We start from the raw sequence: 14735 nt of genomic DNA, 5'->3' as shown, positions 1-14735 counted from the left end.
GGAAATTGCTGCACCTTTGGGGACTTATTTCTTCTGGCACAGAAGGAGTTTGGAATGGTCTCTGAGAACTTTTAGTTATTGTTCCCAACTTGATGTGACTTTAGCTATCATCAAAATTGCTGTCTTGTCTGCAGCTGCTCTTCATTTACAAAAGAAAAGGAGGATGTAGGAAAGTGTGCACAAACAAGGAGAATGCTGCCACAACAAACAGCCCCTCCAGCACTTCCCTACAAACTGAGTGAAAGCATCAGGGGCAGGCTCAGCCTGCTCTGCCCTCTTTCAGAAGGCTGTCTGCACACCCGGTCAGGTCACCGCGCCAGCAGCTAGGGCCCACATCAGAACGCTCATTAATGTGCCTGCAACATCTTTCCTCTCCGCTCAGATGCAGCCTAACTGGAGCTTCACTCAAAGGGCTTCTAATTAATGCCCCATATGGGACAACTCCAGGCATAGGACACCAGACTTAGCACACATTGAGGCCCCAGCATCTGTGCAGTGGGTTGGGACAAACAATCTGCTTTTGGTAGGTTTATTCTCCAAGTCAAATTAAGGTGAAGAGAGGGAAAGAACATTCCAACAGGTAGCATAAGCAAAAACCTCTGTAGAAATCATAGACAAAGGGATGGAGAGATGGTTAGCAATTAAGGCACTTACCTGGGAAGCCTAAGGACCCAGGTTCAATTTCCCAGAACCCATGTAAGCCAGATGTACAAGGTGGCACATGTGTCTGGAGTTCATTTGCAGTTGCTGGAGGCCCTGATGTGCTCATTCTCTCTCTCTCTCTCTCTCTCTCTTTCTCAAATAAATAAATAAATAAATAATAAGCCATAGGCAAAGTCCGTGTCTTCTTTCTTCAGGTTTATTGCAAATGGGGCAGGAACTTGGTACTCTCAAGAGTGAAACCATGGAGCCGGGCGTGGTGGCGCACGCCTTTAATCCCAGCACTCGGGAGGCAGAGGTAGGAGGATAGCCGTGAGTTCGAGGCCACCCTGAGACTACATAGTGAATTCCAGGTCAGCCTGAGCCAGAGTGAGACCCTACCTTGAAAAACCAAAAAAAAAAAAGAGTGAAACCATGGCCTTAGGAGTATCTGCTCTAAAAGGCCCCTCTTAGGAAGCTAGCTCTTCATTGGCCTCAAATCTTAAAAGAAGAGAGTAGATTCCTGAGCCACCCAAGTTCAAATCCCACCTCAGAGGCAATAAGCTCATGAGTTACTTAACTCCATCTACATTTACCTGGATGGGCGTAGAGTTGTTCCTGGACACTGCGTCTGTCATTACTGTTTTCACTGTGCCCTATTATGGTCGAGAAACCCCAAGAAGGTTGAGGAGGACCCACATAGGTCTGCCCTCCTTCCACGTTTTTTCCTTTTGGGCTCAGCATTTAAATTTCCATGCCTACTTCCATAGCTTCCACTTTGAAGATGTTTTAACTTTCAACATGTCTTTCTTGAGGTAATTTTGAGGAGTATATAAGAAGCTAGGAAATTGACAATCTAGAAACAAGAAGACTAGCCATTTTTCAGCATGGGAAGTCTCTATTTGGGTCTAGAACTCATTTTGGGCACCAGTTGCATCTCACCGTGAGGGCATGATGCATTTGAGACTATGGCCGACATTTGAAGAGTTTCTGCTGGAGTGACTCTCCTCCAAGCATATTCCTTACCCAACTATCTCCATGTCAGGAAAGGCAGAGCCAACAGCCAAACCCTGAGGAAACCAACAGAAAAGTGAGCCTGTCCTGCCAGCACAGCTTTTCACAGCTTGTTCAACTCTGAGACTCCTGTCTTATTTCTTTTTCTTTTAAAGATTTCATTTATTTATTTAACAGAGAAAGAGGGAGAAAGAAAGATTGAGAATGGGTGAGCTAGGGGCTCTAGCCACTGCAAAAAAAAATACAGATGCTTGTGTCCTTGTGCATCTGGCTAATGCAGGTCCTGGGAAATCAAATCTAGGTCCTTTGGCTCTGCAGGCCAATGCCTTAATTGCTAAGCAATCCCTCCAGCCCTTGTCTGGTTTCTTTATCTTCACATTTACTACCTAAAAAAAACTAAAAATAAATTCCTTTTTAAAAAGTTCCTGTGCGGGGCTGGAGAAATGGCTTGGTTAAGGCCTGTGAAGTCAAAGGACCCAGGTTTGATTCCCAAGCACCCACGTAAGCCAGATGCACAAAGGGCACGTGCATCTGGTGTTCGTTTACAGTGGCTAGAGGCCCTGACATGCCCATTCTCTCTCTGTCTGTCTCTTTTCTCTCTCTCTCTGCTTGCAAATAAATAAATAATATTTTAAAAAAAGATCCTGTGTGAATTGAATAGAATATAGGTAAAAGGTACTCAGCTCCGCATATGACTCAGAAGAGGACAGATAAATAGCAGTGATGGCCAACATCACCGCCACCCCCGCCAGCAAACCCCTCCCTGAATCAGCTACTTTCTCTTGCTGGGACCAAAGGCAGCTTAAGGAAGGAGAGGGTTGTCTGAAGCTATAGGCTTGAGGGGAAGTCCATCATGGAAGTTAAAGCATGGCAGGGGTAGGCAGCCTGCATCTTATCATCACATCAGCAGGAAGGAAGAAGAGATGCGCAGAGTTCTGGACTATACCACCTCAAGGCCCCTATCCAGTGACATATGGCCTCTAGCAAGGCTTCACCTCCTAGAGGTCCCACCACCTTCCTTAATAGCACCACTACTGGGGGTTAGGTATTCAAACACATAAATCCATGAGGAACGTTTTATAATCAAACTAATACCCCCCCATCAGAATCATCCCCTATCAGCATCATCTCCACCATCATTATAATCCCCACCATCAATCATTCCTTCACACTGTCATCATCCCACCATCAGCATCAACCCACCACTAACATCGTCCCCACCATCAGATCCCCACAATTAGCATCATCTCACCACCACCATCATCTCACCATTATCAACATCCCCACCATCAGCAGCATTGCTCTCCGATGATGCTGAGTCTCTGACCGCATTCTAGTGGAAAGAATAACTCTGCAATGTCTTGTCCTCAAACAGCATGTAGACAACATGCGAGTTAAGTCACAGAAACCAATAAATGGAATTGGAAGCACAGCATAGAGAGGTTCGGAAAATCAACAATGCTTAGGAAGGACGTGATGCATTCAGTGGTCTGGTCAGAGCAGCTTCCTAGAGCTGACACCAGCCTCACATCCTCCTTATCCAGGTGGTAAGGGGAGCAGCTACCTTTGTTGCCAGAGTTTTAGGCTACCCTTTAGACAAGGGTGCCTGCCTTGGATCCCTTGCCCCGTCCCAGATTTCACAAGTTTAGACTGACAATGAGGCCTAGTTCCTGGGAATCCCACAGGACATCATATAAGAATGAGGCTCTTTTACACATTGGGACATTTTGCACAGAGACATTGACTCTCCCCATAAGTGACTGCTGCCCCCATAATGCATGACCCACAATCCCCATGGGGCTAACGTGTATCCCCCAATGAGGAAGGCCTCTTCTGAAAAGGGGCAGGGAGGATGGAAAAGATGGTACCAGCATGTGACATTTACATACAAAATAGGTCCATGTCTAATAATAAAAATAAGGAAATAATGAGGCTCTTGTCTTCATGATGGGTACTCAGCTCATCAGATATTCTCTTGTGCCAGGGACTGAAAACAAATCGGGAAATTGAAATCAGAACATTGTTGAGCACATAATACACATTTTCTCCTGGCTGCCCCATAGCCTGAAGGCAGTGGTGACAGACACACTGATCAAGACATTGCTACCAGCCTGACAAGGCAGGTGGTGGTGGGGCCATCCAGGGCCTCCTAATGAGATGTCCCCATGACATTCTGGACCGCTGGGAGCCGGGGTAGAGGAGCGCTGGCTATCTGTGCCCTGTTTATTGACGTCGGGCTGCTCAGCCACGGACAGACTGAAGACAGTGTTTATCCTCCTGCTTTTTCAGTGTCTGTCCACAGCACTCTGTCTGTCATATTTCTATTTCTTGGCCTTTCTGTCTCTGTCTCAGTCTCTGCCTATTGTCACTCTAAGCCTGTCTCCTTATGTCTGTCTCTGCTCTGCCTGTCTGTCTTTCTCCATGGGTCTCTAGGTCTGTCTTCTGCTTCTCTGTACATCTGTATGTACCTCTCTCTTTGTGTCTCTCTCTCTCTCCTTGCCTAACTCTGCCGCTGTATATCTTAGTGTCTCTCTCTTTCTCGTCTACCTCTGCACTTGTCTCTTTCTCCTGCCTCTATCCCTACCTCTCCTGCCTCTCTGTCTCAGTATATCACCCTCCTCTGTCTCCCTGCTTTTCTGTGTGCCCCTCTCTTGTCTCTCTACCTGTCTCTCGGTCTCCCTCTGTTTCGCCATCTCTGTCTCGACTTCAGCACCTGACGGTGGCAGTTTCTAACAGGGCTCAGGTTCTGCAGGCCCCACCATATGCAGCCCTTCCTGCCCCAGCGCTCCCACCAGGAGACAGCATTTCTGCCCTCAGGGAACTGGGAGAGCCCAGTACATTCTGTGTCGTTCTGCCTTAGAGGTGCAGAGTTCTCCCTGGGAGAGCTCAATATCCAAAGTAACTACAGTTCACAAAACCCGAGAGGCTGCAGCAGCATTGGGTCCTAACTGAGGGCTTCAATATGGCACAGAAAGTTAGCAGTCCTGTTTGGATGGGTGCTAACTGGGGGCTTCAGCAGACAGATTGCACCTGTTGATTTGGGAACCGTCAGAAGGCAAAAGGTGAGCAGAGCTGACAGGTGACTTCTTCCACCCAGCCCGCTAGGTCCCTGAGGCTCTGCGGCTTCTGGTTCACACCATGACCCCTGTGCCAGTAGCCTCAGCAGCCAGTGAAACCTTGCCTGTGGCTGAGTTTCCACACATGTCTGTCCACTTGACCCCAGCGGATGGGAGTATGAAAACCATAGAGTGGCCTATGCTCACTGGTGTGACTCCCAGGCTTCCCTGGGCTTCCTGTGTTCACCCTGTAACCCGCTTGACTCTGAGGAACAGACACAACCACCCACTCTGCAAGCAAGAAGATTAGACCCTGAGGAAGGGGATGGGGCTTGCCACGTGTGGTCAGCAAAGGGTCCCCCTCTGACAGGCTGGCAGGAAACGACCGAACCTGGGCTCAGCTGAGTTTGGAGGAGAGAACTTGGTGGCTTTGTTTTTCTTAGCTTAAAATATCAAAGCAAAGCTAGATAATAATTCCAGGATTTCAAAGTGGCCATTTTCCTGTTTGTCCCTGCTGAATAGCACATTTTTGCCCGGCCTCCTCTTCCTAGGTGGACCACTCCTGTCAGCAGGGAGCAGCGCTGCTCCCCACACGAGGGAAAAGCCACTGAGCGAGGGCGCAGGAAGTGCTGCTGCTGGTGTCAAGACAGCCTCACAGCGCCCCGGCAGCATGCTGGGGCTGTCCCCCCACAGGCTCTGGTCCTGCTGAGTAGGGTCCTTGTGCAGGGGCTCTCACCTGTCACTGCGCTGTTTGGAGAAGGGGTGACGGTTTCCAGTACGGTGACACCCTGAAACTGGGCAGAGGATCCCTGACTGCATTAGGTAAACTATGTGAAGTGAAACCAGCACCCAGGCCTGGGGCAAGCTCTCCTAGGTGTGGTTCCCCACCAAGGGAAACACTAGTAGGGACTGAGCTTTTCTTTTAATTTTATTTTTATTTATTTAAGAGAGAGAGGGGGGCAAAGAGAGGGAGAGAAAGAATGGGTGCACCAGGGCCTCCAGCCGCCACAAATGAACTCTAGACATATGCGTCCCCTTGTGCATCTGGCTTACATGGGTCCTGGGGAATCGAACCGAGGTCCTTTGGCTTTGCAGGCAAATGCCTTAACCACTAAGCCATCTCTCCAGCCTGCCTGAGCATTCTAAAAAAAGTCAAGTGAACATCATGGCATGCAAATGGTCCACAGCACCCAGCTAAGTGCCCCTGTGCACACCGTCCCCAGACACGGCTGAGCTCATGGCAGGGACAGAAGCTATGTCCCCAAACACTAGCTTTCATAGGGGCACCTCTTCAGACATGGCTGACCAGAACATGGACTTGGGGCGGATCTCTGTGCTGTTTCCAGCTGGGCTTTGTTTTGTGAGGCTGCCATGTTCAATAGGCCACCAGCTTTTCGATATGTCTAAATGCTCCCAGAATTCATAGGATTTTAGAGAAAATTCAAGTATCAGGGATGGGATATTTTCTAGGGAGTTGTTAATCAGGGAAGTCCCTGAAACTCCCACAATTACAGGCTATTGCCGTTGCTCTTGGTTGCTCACAAGAACTAGATTGTAAGACTCTTTGTTTCAGTTGCAAAATGCTGAGAAATCAAACAGGAACTGAGCTGGCCACTTTCTCCTTGCTGAACAGCTGTCATAGTGCTAGAAAGTCTTCTGTACGCTGCTGGGGCTGGAGGGGGGGTGTCACTAACAATCTTATCCAGATGCTGACTGTGAGAACTACATAACTGACCAGAGAAGCAAGATGTGCCCAGTTGTCTGGTACAACCCTAACCCTAACTGCCCTCTGAAGCCCGCTCCTTCGCCGATAATTATCAGGTACCTAACCAAAATCCTGTGGCTGGGGAGGTCATAGGCCCTAGGAGGGAAGCTAATACTGTTGTTTGGCTAAATGAACATGTTGTGGCAGTCAAACTGCACTTTAAAATGTATGCTTATGCCCACATATTGGGCTGCCCTCATCCTTGGTTACAGAAGCTTCTTTTTCTTGCAATTGTTGACTCCTAGGGAGCTCCAAAACTCATCCAAATTCTAAAAGTAAGTGACTACAGAGTGCTCAGCACTAAATGAAACAACTCTAACAACCCCCTCCAAGGCTTAGGAAACATCACAGAAAAGGAGGAAGAAAGGATGCAGGATCCAGAGGATGGAGCAAAGATCTACAGGATGTGGTCTTCCAGGTGACCTGACCATTGCATTCATGACCTCTCAGCAACTGTTGTAACTTGCACAGTTTTTTTTTTTTAATTTTTATTTATTTATTTATTTATTTATTTGAGAGCAACAGACACAGAAAGAAAGACAGATAAAGGGAGAGAGAGAGAATGGGCGCGCCAGGGCTTCCAGCCTCTGCAAACGAACTCCAGACTCATGCGCCCCCTTGTGCATCTGGCTAACGTGGGACCTGGGGAACCGAGCCTCGAACCGGGGTCCTTAGGCTTCACAGGGAAGCGCTTAACCACTAAGCCATCTCTCCAGCCCATACTTGCACAGTTTTGGCCTACCAACATTCACTCACAGATGTTGGAAGGCATGGGGCCTCTACCCCTTCCCAAGGAGTTATTGGCAGTTAATGGATAGTAGGGGAGTGGGAGATATGCAGTGGTCTAACCACTGGTAAATTGCACGTGCTCAGGTAAATGAACTCCTAGCCATGCTCATGGAGACAACCCTAATTAAACTCAGTGTGTGTAACACACACCCACACACACACCCACACACACACACGTACACACACACACGACCTCAAGGGAGAAGTGGGACTAATTGGGAAGAAGGAGTTCAGAGAAAAGGGGACAGAGAGGGAGGATAAGAGAAGATAATAGGAGAATATTATGATCAAAATATATTACATACGTATAAAATTACCAATAAAAATAAAACAAATGTTTTCTATCTAGCTGTTACTAGCCTGTAGGAATACAACTGACATCATATACTGACCTTGCATTCTACAGCATTGCTGCTCAGTAGTTATAGTAGCATTTTAATTTGCGGCTTCACCATTTCTTTAGCAAAAGTTATCGTGTAATCTAGCTTCCTTTTTCCTTTCTTTGTGCTTTTGCACTGGACAGGACATGTAGTATAATGTAGAGAAGAGGACAGGGCGAGTGTCCTCACCTGTCATAGAACTCATGCGTAAAGTGTTCAGTTTCATCCTCTAGTATGATGTTAGCTGTGGGTTTTTACTAGGGATGGATGTTGGTTTTTGTGAAATGCCTTTTCAGCATTAATTAAAACTAACATATGGTTTTCTTTTTCTTGTTGCTATGGTGAACTATATTTATTGATTTTTCAAATGTAAAAATTGACCCTGCATGCCTAGAATAAATCTCACACTTGATTGAGATTTTTTTTAAACATGTTGTTGGACTTGACTTGATAAAACTGCTTAGAATTGTACTAGAGATTTGGAGTATTCTTTAATATATTCATGGTATTTTTTTTTTGAGGTAGGGTCTCACTCTAGCCCAGGCTGACTTGGAATTCACTCTGTAGTCTCAGGGTGGCCTTGAACTCACAGTGATCCTCCTACCTCTGCCTCCCGAGTGCTGGGATTAAAGGCATGTACCACCACACCTGGCTTATTCATGGTATTTTGATCTGCTGAAATTTATTGAGACATTTTTAATGCCCAAAATGTGATCTATCTTGGGAACTATTCTGTATGCCTGAAAAGAATATATATTTAATAGTTTTGGGGTATATCACCCAATAAGTTTCAGAAATCAAATTGGTGATGGTATTAATCAAGCCTATATCCTTACTGATGATGTATCTACTTTAACCACTTAGGGAGGGCTTTTTAAGTAAGCAAGTGTGTCTGTGTGTGTGCATACATGTGCAGGCATGCACATATGCACAATATGTGGAAGCCAGAGGATAATCTCAGGTACTGTTCAAGTGACAGGCGATCTCATTGGCCTGGAGCTTACCGATTAGGCTAGACTGGCTGGCCAGTAAGCAATAAGGACCCTTCTGTTTGCCTTCCCAGCACCAGGATTCCAGGCACATGCTACCACACTCAATATGTTTATGTAGGTTTTGGGAATGGAACTCAGATCTTGGGCTTGCGGGGCAAGCACTTAACTGACTGAGCTATCTCCCCATCCCTGAGAGAGGACTTTTAAGATCTCTGGCAGTATCTGTGAACTTGGACATTTCTCTCTAGCATTCTCATATATTACTGTAGGTGTATGAAGTGCTAACATCAGACTTATACAGACATTTTTCCATCTTAATGAACTGACTAATGACTACAGCATGTCTCCACCACTTACTGGCAAGAGTGACTGAGGTGCCCTTGGCCTAACACTCAGGGAGCACCCCCAGCTTTCCCATAGTCCGAGCTTCTCTTTTGAATCTTTCCTGTTCTTTTACTTACCTTCACATACACCTTCCTAAATGACGTGACTTGGTTTTAGTAGACTGCCGTTGGGAATCACTTTATATTTTCATCAATTTAAATATATCTTCTGCCCATATCCGTGTTCAATTTGATCTCAGTTTGCCCTCCTCACCTGGGCTCAAACCTGTGTTGTGCGGGACTTTGGGCTGCCAGTCTTCTAAACTGTGGGAGCTTGGCCACCCTCATAACCAAATGTCAGCGCACATTGCCGAGGCGTTCCCGCCATATCTCATTCTGTTCTTTCCATCCTCTTCCCCTGTCACTTTTTCCACCTCTTGCCCTAGACAGGGCTCCACGGGGTCATGGAACTACATTCAGAAAGGCTGAGCTCCTCGAAGGATTTCTCTGGCCCTCCACAGAAGAGTATCCACTCATTCCATGAAGCGTGGCCTCTGATTAGCCCCTACGTGAAACTGTTCAAAAACGTCAGCTCCTCTCCCTGCTCCAACCTGCTGCTCCAACCTACAGTGAAGGAACCCATGGTAGTCTGGAGCTCAGGCCCTCAGGTTTCGGCATGTAGTGGGTTGGCTGGCAGATCCTCAGAAGTTGTGGTTTAGCAGCTCATCTGTGCATGCTGACAGGTCTCTAGACACTGCGTCTTGAGTCTATCGGCATCTTTAACAAGTACGGGTTAGGGTTAGGTAACTTATAGTTGTTTACCATTCAGCAACCTCCCCTATCCACCCGTCCATCCTGGATGTGTGCCCTTGGCTTGGGCATTCACCCCATTTCTGCACTTGTTTCATTTTTCACTGTATAATCATTTGGGTTTTTTTCTCTCTCTTGCCCAGTATGACTGCAAAAATCCTACAGAGTGAGGACATACTTTTATCTTTTTAATCCAGCTCTCAGCACAGTTCCTTTATATTAAATACATTTTCAAAAGGTTTCTCAAATAAATTAACGGTGTTGCCAAACAATGAATTTCAGCTTCACCCTCTTGACATAGTTAAATGGGGATTGTGGCATGTTTATATAGCAACTAGACTGGGTAAAATAGGGTTGCTGTGGTGTTCTACATAATGACAAAAAAGACTTTGAGCCCATGTGACTCAGGTCAATAAAACAAGAAGGTGGGTGATGCACTAACAATGCAAAAATAATGATGGCATGATTTAGTGATCAGAAAGCACGCAGTGGGCACATCGGAGCTGTGCCTAGTCAGTTTGATTTAGGAGGAGCAAGGCAAGTTTATTCCCCATGGCTTCTGTTATGAGGTAATCAGCACTAGAGCCTCAAAGAGAATGAATTCATGATGGCTTTCTGACTATCTATGCAGGAGATAGATGTTTGATGATAGATACATGGAAAATGTGATTTGTAAACAATTCATTGGAAATTTGTTTCATATTGAAACACCCTCGGTGACTATAGTTTAAATTGCCACCAGATAGCTCATCACCTGGGTGGGAGAGGATGGGGAAAGCATCCAAATTCCCAGCTGGCCACAGAGCCCTACCATAGCTTGGACATCCACTGTCACTACTGCACTTCACTCAGGATTTGCTCATTAGAGACATGACTCAGCTTTCTCCTCACTTAAGCACTTGACAGAGAAAATAATGAGCTCTGGGCTTTCATTCATTTTTTTTTACATATCGAGAAGCATCTATCTGAATATAGAGAGAAAAATACCTAAACCGTAAGTGCCCCCCAGTGATCAGCTTCTGTATGACCTTCTGTATTGCTCAAAAGTGGTCATGCGGGGCTGGGAAGATGGCTGAGAGGTTAAAGGCAGTTGCTTTCAAGGCTTGTTGGCCTGGGTTCGATTCCCCATTGTTGCAGTCAGGTTCACATTGCTGGTAGAAATCAGCCAACCAAGAGCAGGATAGCTGGACAGCAGACTTGACCTTTCCTTGGAACTGAAGTGAACAGTTCCCATCCAGCCCTGAAGGGCCTTATCAAACTCTGCCAAGATCTGGAATCACTCCGCTGGCCTTCTCCACTGCCTCTGAAAGGAATCTGGCCTTCACATCCTAGGTTTTGCCAAGTTTCCAGCCCAGAGGCAGCTTATGTCATTCTAAGAACTTGATTTCAGGACAATACTTTTTTTTTTTTAATTGGCCCAAGATGCTCCCCATATATTGTGCAGAGCCTTATCCACCGTCTGATGAAACCCCAATGCAACTTAGGGAAAAGACCATACCATTCCTCCAGGTCCACCAACAAGGCTCCTTTCTGAGACAATGTAACCGATGTCTGACAAAGGGCAGCGCTCAGTCACTGTACCTGCCCCAGCACACCAGAGGGCCTCGTCCTCACACCTGGCCCAGAATTCCATCCAGAGCCCTTTGCGTTTTTAGACTGCTTGAAGTGTGGCAGGCGAGCTTGCAAGGTGCCCTGAACACACCTTTGTCATCATGCCCTTCTACCTCAAAGGCCTATTGAGATTCTAATTGTTCCTTTAAAATGAGCCTCACATCCTGAGCAAGCTGGATCCAGGATCTTGGTCCTAATGAGCTCTTATCTCAAGACAAGTTGGCAAGTCTCCCTGGACACAATCACCCTTTGCCTGATCCTGGCCATAGGAAGAGGAGAAGTTGTTGATTGCCTGGACAAGGGCAGCTGTCAAGTGCCAGAGCCTGCAGGTCTTTGCTATCTAGAACACCCACCTTGTCTTGGTACCTTATCCTGGCACCCACAAGCAGGCAGGATAATTATTCTGTCCCAGGACACCCACATTGGCAGCTTTGCTGGAATTGAGGGGATAGAATAATTGGAGACACAAAACCAGGACAGCTGGTTACCCAACATAACTCCAGCCACATTCACTTCTATGTCCTCCAGCTATTTGGGCTGTGTCCCACTGCTGCCCCGGGCCCTCTTCTCACAGGCAGGAACAGCGTTCTATCCTGTGTTCTTAGTACTGGGCTTGTCCCAGTGGGGAAACCTCTTCTCCTGCACCTTAGCACAGCTCGAAGGGCCAGAGAATCCCTGCATGTAGCCTGGTTCTTAGGGTACGACTCACCACCTTGTGTCAGGGGAAAAGCAACAGAGAGCCCAAGGATTATGACCGTTCCCTCTACTTGGGCATCTGCACCTTAGAGACAGCTGCACAAGCAGGTAGAAGACCACCAGACATGAAGAGTAGGCTGAAGCATCACCTTAGCTGGCCGTGCCTCGTGCTCCATCCTACGGTGCACATTCAGGGTGGAGGTCTGGGACAGAACCCCAAGGTAGGGCAGGTAGCGCTGAAGAGTTTTGGCCAGGGCCACCTCGTTCTCCAGGCCAAACTGCTTTTCCTGGTCAGCGTTTGGTTGTGAATTCCTGAAAAGCAAGATAATAACAACTAAATTTATGTTGAGCTAAGCTGGGAGATGGGGATGGAGGAGAGCACTGGATGTGTCTGGCCACAGTATCCTGCAAGGATGTAGCTGTGGGGTATGCCCATGGCCACTCCTGCTCTGCCTCTCCTTGGTCACACTCTTTAATTTTTCAGGAATTGCCTGGCCTCACTGTTCCTACATGGAGGGGCAGTACCTGTCTTGGAATCCATGGGAGAAACAGATGAGTGGCCCCGACAGAGCTTGTGTATAGCACACTTCCCACAATGTTCCTATGACATCAAGGACAGAAGACAACAGTAAAATATGAAAATGACCAGAGGGCAGCAAACACCCACTATGACTCACTGCACCTGCGGCAGGAATCTACAGCTGGGTGTGTAGTACAGGCCTGTCATCCTAGCATTTGGTGGTCTGAGGTAGGAGCATCACCAGTTTCAGACCTGCCTGGGCTACCCAGTGAGATCAAGGCCAGCCTATAGAAGTTGGTAAGACCCTGTTTCAAAATTTTAAAAGGCTGGCTATAGTTCAGTGGTCAAGTTATTGCCCAGCATGTGTAAGGTCCTGGGTTTAAGCCCCAGTACTATTTAATAAAAATAATTCTGGAGAGCTAACTAGCAAAGAGGGGCAGAGCCAGAGGACCACGTAGGCCTGGGGAGTGGGAAGGATGAGGGGTGAAAGGTGGAAATATTCTAGACCCCACTGCTGTGGCAGATAAGGTCAGCTGTGCCGCTACCGTGGTGCCTTACTTGGGAACTACAGCGCAGGGAAACCAATTCATGCGGTTCAGTGCCACTAAGTTCATAGTGACTTGTCACTGCTGTGCAGGAAATGAATGTCATCACAATCCAGGCCCCAGATGTCCAGGCAGAGCAGTCCAAGGGTGGGCGACCTGTCAGGTACTTCCATTGGCAACGGCATGTACTGCTCTCCCAGATAGAGTGAGAGGCAGGCGTGGCAAAGACAAAGACCACAGAAACCCAGGCATGAAGGACATGTGGGCCGCAGTCTTATAGAGAACAAAGCTAACTTGGGGACAATTTGAAGGATCAGTTGAATGTGACCACACTCAAAGTTACCAAGAGCCATGCATACTGCACATGTGTCATAGCTAAAAGAAGCTACAGCAGAGGCATCAGGAGAGTGACCAAGCATCACATATCCCAGGGACGGCCCAGGAAAACAGGGGCAATGGGACCCAGACCTAAGAGTTTGAAAGCCTGTGTTGATTGTGGTTAGTAAAGTTTTGTCTCTACTTCAGTGCTCAATGCCTGTATCACAAGGGCCTGGAATGGAATATGCCTCCTGACAGAGGAAGAAAATTCAGAGACTCATCCTCCAGCCACAAATAAAACTATATTCATAAACCACTGCTAATGAGATGCCAAGACTTCATAGATCAACCCAGTCTAGTGGATGGGAAGTGCTGACCAAAGAGCTCTGAGTTCTGATTACTTTTAGACTTGGAATTCAGTGAGAGCCTTGCTTATGTTTATAAAAATAAGGGTTCATCAGGGCAGGTGTTCCGAGCCAGACCCCTCTGCCCAGCCCTGGCTCCCTACTTCCTGTTGCCTTCAGACACATTCTTAGATCCACTACACTTGGTCAGTCGGATCAGCTTCCCTCAGATCTGTGTTGCAGCTGCTGGTCCAGCCTCTTAGCCTCCAGCATGCACCCGGCAAGCCGTCATAGACTGACGTGTCCACCCCTATTCTCAGAGGCAGCGGCCCACCTCCTCCCAGAGGTGGAAGCTCAGGCTGCCCCCAGCAGATCTGGCCCCTCCTCAGCTCACTCATCCCTTTTTGGCAGATCCTGGTTGGGCAGGAAGTGGACACACTACCCAGCCCGTGGCATGAAGTGAGGATGTTCATATTTTCAAAGCTGTAAGACTCTGCAGCCACCTTCCTGGTATTCACTTGGGTTCCCCTAATGTTGATACTAATTTGATATCTTCATGGTTCTATTTTGTTGGTTTATTAGCCACACTTTTAAAATTTTGCAATCTTAGAACATGAATTTTGCCTGACTGAAACAACCTACTTTCTGATAGCCATCTGGATGCTGCTTTGGCTACCCTGGGTCCTACTGGACCTCAGCCCAGAGTTCCCACTGGTCTGAATGCCATTGCTTTGTTAATCCAAACAGAGCATCACTCCTGTCTAAGCCAGAGGTCCTGAGACTTGGTAGACTTCCTAGCAATATAGCAACTTGCTCTGGGCTCTGAAATTGACCAAATGGAAGTGATTTTTCAGCCACTGACAGACCCCATTCTCCAGCAGTCCATCCATACCCACTGCCTCAGAAAGCCACAGATTAGCAACCAGGGGTCAG

The 14735-nt window shown here is 47.3% G+C and overlaps 1 protein-coding gene across 1 annotated transcript in view; it reads right to left on the bottom strand.

Annotated features, from left to right (window-relative positions):
• Ptprn2 (protein tyrosine phosphatase receptor type N2) overlaps positions 1–14735 on the bottom strand; it is a gene marked incomplete at its 5' end in the record, with an annotated part of 831187 nt that overhangs the window by 471950 nt on the left and 344502 nt on the right. Inside the window, one exon of the mRNA XM_045160998.1 lies at positions 12225–12387. Coding sequence (XP_045016933.1) covers positions 12225–12387 — 163 coding nt within the window. The remainder of the gene's footprint in view (positions 1–12224; positions 12388–14735) is intronic.

This window comes from Jaculus jaculus, chromosome 10 (genome assembly GCF_020740685.1).
Source record: "Jaculus jaculus isolate mJacJac1 chromosome 10, mJacJac1.mat.Y.cur, whole genome shotgun sequence".
Classification (NCBI taxonomy): domain Eukaryota; kingdom Metazoa; phylum Chordata; class Mammalia; order Rodentia; family Dipodidae; genus Jaculus; species Jaculus jaculus.
Note: the sequence above shows the minus strand (reverse complement) of the source record. Positions and strands in the feature narration are given on the sequence as shown.